Below are 6,940 nucleotides of genomic sequence, written 5' to 3'. Positions count from 1 at the left end.
GGAAAGAGTAAGAAAAAGTGCTCAGATCTAACTTTAGAAGAAATGAAAAAACAGGCTGCTGTCCAGTGTCTTCGATCTGCTTCTGATGAAGTAAGTTTACATTTGATTTCTAATACTTAGGGGAGAAAAAAAGGCGGTGTGTCTTAAAAGTTTACCGGTAATACATCTTGACCAAAACAACCTTAGAAAAGTAAAGTGCTCGTTATCTCACCACCATTATGTAACCATTGCCATGTTTTCCTTTATAGTATTTTTCTATATATATTGAGTTTTGTATAATATATTCTTTTTTATGTACTATTGTAATTGGAGAATACATAAAATTTTATATATTTTTCCCCGTTTAACATATATTTCATTTTATTATTGATACATTATCTTTATTCTTTTTAGTGGCTGTTATATTTCATCAAATAATATTCCAATAGCCGCCTAATATATTCTTTATTACTGGATATTTAGGTTGCTCTGAATTTTTTGTTATGCTGTCTAGAATATTTTCATGCGTGGCTTTTTCCATGGTATATATGTATATATTTTGGATACATTGCTAGAAGTGGGAAAACAGTTCTAACATTTAAGAACATTATGTTTGCTTGATTCATAATTTTTTGTTTGTTTTTAAGGAAAATATTATAAGATTGTTTTAGTGACTTTTTAATGTTTCATGTAAAATATTTCTTATGTCCTTCAGCATCCTGAAATAATGACGTAGTTTTAGAGCATAATAGCCTATTTAAATTAATGCTCTGATTCTTTCTTACTCACTATAAGATAAAATCTCTGAGATCATAACTACTTGGAAAATTATTTTGCTTTTACTATGCTATTTGAGATAGTGTGCTTTAAGCACCTTTACAGTTCAAAGTTAAATTGAGAAGATTCATACAAGGTGTGTAGAGAAGCTTCCGACCTGCAGAAACTTCCTTCCTAAATTAAGTTATCAAGCGGTCTGATGTTGGGGGTAACCAGCTTTGCTGCATTTGATAATCTGCAGAAGTTCTATTTTGTCTCCCACCTACCACACATGGCCGTGAAAGCTTGTTCAGTGCTTCCCAGCTGTGTTTTCTCATCCTGCTCAGAGTTGTCTGTGGGAGCCCGACCCCCTGGACTGTGCCCATGGTACCTGGTGCATACCCTCACATCCTAAATGCAGTTGTGCATTTCTGTGTTCCCTTCACGACTGTGCTCCTTGGACGCCAGGACTGTGAGTTCCCCATCTTTGCATCTCCTGGTGCCTAGCAGAGTGAGTGCCTGTCGTGTAGAAGGTACTGCATCTCTCTTGAATTAGTTGAACCTCAGTTTCCAAAGCGTCTTCCACTTGCATCCAGTCCTTCTTTTTCCCCTTCCCACTGTTTTCCTCTCCCTCACCCCTTGGATTTTTTTTTTTAACTTCTGATTTCTTGAAGCTGCTGCCTCATAGACTATGGGATAGGAATTTGGAAGTTACCTCTCATGTGGTTATCTTAGGTACCTTTTTGTTACAAAGAGAAGGAACATAACCTAGTTTAGGAAAAAATGGAAATATACATAAAGGTTACAGGGATGTCTCATTGAAACCCAGTGCTGGAAACGCAGCAGCCTGGGGAGTGACCTGAACTAGGAACCAAATGATTGGCAGCCGAAGTCATTTTCTCTAATGACCCACAGTCTCTCATCTGCTTCTGTCTGTGCTTCTGGGTCATTCCCTCTCTACCTGAAGTCTGGCTTTCTCTGTTTCGGCACACGCATGGTGAAAAAATGACCATTCTAGCCCCAGCCCAGCATGACTGCTGAAGTCTGGTACCCAGCCCCATTCAGTTGAGGGAGAATCTGATTTGCTAGGCTTGGGCCAGTTGTCCACCTGTGCTTTGATAAGCTGTGGCGAGGGGACAGAGTTGCCTGCAGGTCCACTCCTTCATCAGGGGCTGAGTGATGGGCAGTCCTCAGAGAAAAGGGGGTGGTTGGACAGTTACCCAAAAGGTGTTTTCTGTGTGACACTGAAGAGGGTAATAGATTGGTAAAGGATTTCAGAGCTTTTAAAGGAATTGAAAATGGAGATGGTTTTTAAAAGTGAGAGGTTTAGTTCAGGTAAATTCTTTGAGCAAAATCCAAAAAAGCTACTGCTGAGTCATGGTTGGGAGGAAAATATTAGTAGGGAGTTTCAATCTGGGAAAGGATCTTATTTCTGCTTTGGACCAAAGTTGCTGAGAAATGACTCTAGCCTTCGACTCATGGTGAAGTGGACTGGAAAACAAGGACAGCTGAAATCAACTGTGGGCAAAGGGGGGAGCACAGGCACCTTGTTGTGTGCAGTGCAAAGCCCTTCTCCTCTGACAGCTTTCTGAGTGTGTGTAATTCATCCTAGCTGAGCATGACGTGTGCCAACAAAGAACTTGGTGTCAGGTAGAAACAGTGCAGGGAGGCGAGTGGCTTGCACAGATCTTTGATTCTTTAAGTTGTCGCTTTAGAAAATGCTTTCCTTTGCCTGGCTATCAAAGGCGAGATTTTTGTTTTCAAACCCAATGAAGCATATTTGTCCTAACTCTTTCCTTCTCATTTTATTAAAAATTATTGCGTTTTTTCCTAATAAGGATTGTTTTTTTAATCTTACCAAATTAAAGTCGGCTGAGGAAGTGAATGTGCCATTCATACACCAGGAGCTCAGCCGAGTGCTTGGGGACAGAATGAAAAGGAAGTAGGAAGTCCTCAAGCCCCGGAGCTCTGTCCCGAGCCGCCTGCTGTGTGTGCATCAGTGCACAGCCCCCTTAAGACAGCTCACCTGGCTCTTGGGAGCCAATGGAAAGAAGTTGAAAAGAACCGTCTCTAACTGTGGCCTGTAACAATGGGAAGGATTCACTGTGGTCACTTATGAACTGTAGGCTGGTTTTTTTTTTCCCCTAGAATCTGCCTGGTGGCTTCAGTGAAAAGAAGAGAGCAAAGAAGGCCCTATGTAGGAAATTATAATGCAGAGTTCTATTTTATCTTATATTTTTGCCACAGTGAATGTTTGCACGTGGGTGTGTTGTTCATTCCCTAAATACTGAGGATGGTAATGTTTGCAATTCTGTGCTTTGCTTTCCCACCCAGTTCTAATGCCAACTTAGACCCCTTCTTCGTACAGCTCTGTGTAGTCACTACTAACTGATCAGAGTCAAAAGCCACTAACAAGTTTACAGTCTAATTGCTTAAAATGTTAATGACATAATCACAAGACAGTAACATAGGTGATGCTATCACTCTATTAGGTAGGTAGGTAGAGGTGATGTTTTGAGTTACATGTGATGACTTCTTTTCTCATTACTTTTGTGTGTGCATGTGTGACTGTTACAGCTACAATGTTAGCTGTTTCTGTAAAAGCATCCAGAGTTATCAGACTCTTCGCTGCGCCATGGTTTAAATAGAATGGTTGACTTCTCTGACTGCAGTTTTACATCCCTGTGGTGTGATGCTGTGCCTCCGCTTAATCCTTGCATCAAGTTGTACCCACATTTCAGCACGTCTCTGAACCAGCTCAGCCCAATAATTATCTGAGAAACGTCACCAAAACCATAAGGAAACTCAGTTATGTCCGAATTTAGTTTTATACATTGATGATAGTTTGGCAACACCCGTGAACATCTGTGAGCCATTGTTTATTCCTCTTGGGGGCCATGACCTTTAATGGGCTTTGTTAAGTCCCAGCTGAAACTGCCTTTGCTAATACTCTTCGTTTACACATGCAAATAACATGGAATTCTCTGGTACTCACTTTTTAATTTTTTAATTTTTGCGGTACTTGGGCCTCTCACTGCTGTGGCCTCTCCGTTGCGGAGAAGTCCCAGCTGAAACTGCCTTTGCTAATACTCTTCGTTTACACATGCAAATAACATGGAATTCTCTGGTACTCACTTTTTAATTTTTTAATTTTTGCGGTACTTGGGCCTCTCACTGCTGTGGCCTCTCCCGTTGCGGAGCAGAGGCTCCGGACGCGCAGGCTCAGCGGCCATGGCTCACGGGCCCAGCCGCTCCGCGGCACGTGGGATCTTTCCGGACCGGGGCACGAACCCCTGTCCCCTGCATCGGCAGGCGGACTCTCAACCACTGCGCCACCAGGGAAGCCCTTCTGTTTTATTTTTATTGAGCTACTTAAAACTGAATCAGAGCTAGTATTTCATCTCCCATTTTGGGAATGGTTAGGATATTAGAAACTCAACAAGGCCCTGTTTGGGGAATACAGTTAGGATGCAATGATAACTTATTTCAATTAAGTTAGTCTTGAAAGTAACAGCACTGCAACCAGCCCTGGGTACCTGACTTGATCTGTGGTTATTCAGAGAGTCTTGTAGAGGATTTATGTCCTCAGTGCAGTGAAATGTCATTGCAACTGCTCATACTTTCACATTCAGCCAAGTTCACCGGTAAAATTCTTTTTGCCAGTAAAAGTACATAGTACATCGCAATATTTTGCGTATGTATTGTTTATATGCTGTACAGGGTTGTATATAAAAAAACATGTAAAGTCATTTATGGCAATTTACGTTGAAGGTTAATTTTGACCATATACATTGTTTCTTTGCATGCTGATGTTTGAACTTATCCATTCTGGATAATGAGCATCAAGACAATGGTGACTAACATTTACTGAGCCCTTAGATGTGTGCAGCGCCCGTCTGGGTGCGCTGTCTACATTGTAAGAGGTGACGCTGTGCTCCCTCTACAGGCCAGACCCCTGAGAAGCCAGTGGTTATTAAAGCCAAGAATGTTCACAATTGCTGTGTTGTCACAGCCAACCCTGCCTGAGGAAGCCTAGGCCTTATCTCCTTGGGCATAGAAAGAGCTGGGTATTCAAGGAAGCTTGTAGGCCGTTATGAGGGCTTTGGCTTTTCTTCTGAGAAGCCTCGAAAGTTGGAGAGTGGAGCAGAGGGGTGATGTAACTTAAATGCTGATAAGGTGCTGCTGGCTGCTGCATTTAAGAGTAGATGGGTTGGGGCGAGGCAGGGTAGATGGAGGGGCAGAGGCAGATGTAGAGAAAGCAGGTAAGGAGCTATTACCTTATTAGTCCAGCAGGCCGATGAGGGCGAGACCTTGTTTCTAAATGTATTTTGAAGGTAGAGCTGACAAGACTGGATGTAGGGTGGAGGAAGAGGGCAGAGGCAGAGGAGGTAGCCGAGGTTTTGGGGCTGAGCAGCTGCAAGAAAGGAATCTTCATTTACTGAGGAAAAGGAAATGGGGAAGAAGCACTAATTCGTGGGCGGATGTGGGTGTGAGATGCCTGTGAGAGGGGCCGGTGGGGAGTCTGAAAGCGCAGTTGGGTGTGCGTGTCTGGGGTTGATGGGCTGGGTGGTTTGGGGGAGGAGATTGAACAACAGACCACTTGCTTGTTTGGCCAGAGCTTGCCGTCTGGCATGTCTCCAGGGGCTGAGTAGGACAATGAATGAGGCGGCGGGGAGCGGGCTGGCCTGTGGGAAACGCCGTCCCGGTGGTGCCAGGTCTTCTCTCTTTTTAGAAAAGGTAGAGAGTTGGGATTCTTATAGGAAATTTCCTACACTGTTAAATGCTGAAAGTGAGGGTGTGGAAAAGGAAACAAGTGGCAGGGGCTGCTCTAAAAATCTGAGGGTGAGGTGAGGAAAAGGGCATAAGAAGAGGCGTACGCGGGGCTTATGGAGTGGGGTGTGGCAGACCGAGTGTGCCAGGGCAGGAAGGCAGACGCGGGGAGGGACAGAGACCAGAACAGTGAGCACCTGTGTACGTGGCTTGAGAAACACACAATTATGAAAACAGCTTGAGCCCCGCAAGTGCCCTTTCCTCGTGGTACTTCTCTCCATCTCTCTCCGAGGTTTCCAGTGCTCTGAACTTGGTCTTCCTCTCTCCCGTGCACATCTTTATACTTTTACTAAATGTAGTTTGAGGGGATACACAAATGTGTGACTGTTTTGCATGTTAGCTTTATATGAATGGTATCATACTCTTATGTATTTTGTAACTTGCTTCTTTTAGTTAACATTTTGAAAGATTTATCTATGTTACTAGTATGATCTTATAATTTCTCTTCACTGCTGAATGTCCACTGTAACACTGTAAAGCTATTTATTCTTCTGGTAATGGACCTTTTAGTTGTTTCCCAGTTTTGATTGTTATAAAGAACACAGCAAGGACCGTTCTTGTGTCCCACCCTTGTGCATATGTACAGTGCCTTTTCTAGAGTATATACTTAGGCATCAGACTGCTACATTAAAGTCAGTTGTTTTTTTCACCAGTTTAGCATCACACGTTTGCGTATCTGATGAAAGCTATGGACCTAACCAGAAAGATTATCTTTTCTTCTATGCCTCCTTGGCCTGTAGTAGGTGTACAGTAATTTTTATCCATTGCATACTTCCCTCCTCCTCTATACCACATTCTAGAGACCGAATATAAATAAGAGCTGGAGGCAAGCCATTGGGTAGATTTTTGTAGATCCTCCTGTGTTTAAGGATGGGAATCCCAGCCCTCATGCAGGTGCCTTGGCAGAGACAGCCTTTTGTTTGTTTGGATTTTTTGTTTCAAAATTATCCTTAAATGGCTGTAGGCCATGGATGTTTATTCCATCCATGCAGCCACGTGCCCCACTGCTTCCTATTGCATTATACCTGGCTGTCACATGTTTGTATTACTTCCCTGGCCACTGAAGACATGAGTTTACGAACCCTGGTATATATTCTCAGTTGTCTTACTGGTGCTCTTTTATTTATTGACTTAACAAGTCTGTGGGTTGGGTAGGGCTCAGCTGGGAGGTTCTTTTGCTGGTCTTGTTTTTTTTTTTTTAAACTATTGATATATATATATATATATATATATATATATACACACCTATATATATATAGGTAACTAATAAAAATCTGCTGTATAGCACAGGGATCAATACTCTGTAATGGCCTATATGGGAAAAGAATCTAAAAAAAAAAAAAAGAGGGGATATATGTATACATATAGCTGGTTC

The 6,940-nt window shown here is 42.6% G+C and overlaps 1 protein-coding gene across 1 annotated transcript in view; it reads left to right on the top strand.

Moving 5' to 3' along the window:
• KIAA0232 (KIAA0232 ortholog) overlaps positions 1 to 6,940 on the top strand; it is a 56,295-nt gene that overhangs the window by 24,299 nt on the left and 25,056 nt on the right. Inside the window, 1 exon segment of the mRNA XM_007456873.1 lies at positions 1 to 90. This exon segment is cut by the window's left edge and continues 11 nt beyond it. Within this exon segment, the coding sequence (XP_007456935.1) occupies positions 1 to 90 (90 nt within the window).

This window comes from Lipotes vexillifer, unplaced genomic scaffold (assembly GCF_000442215.2).
Source record: "Lipotes vexillifer unplaced genomic scaffold, Lipotes_vexillifer_v1.1 scaffold63, whole genome shotgun sequence".
NCBI lineage: Eukaryota > Metazoa > Chordata > Mammalia > Artiodactyla > Lipotidae > Lipotes > Lipotes vexillifer.
This window is presented reverse-complemented; position numbering and strand designations above follow the sequence as displayed.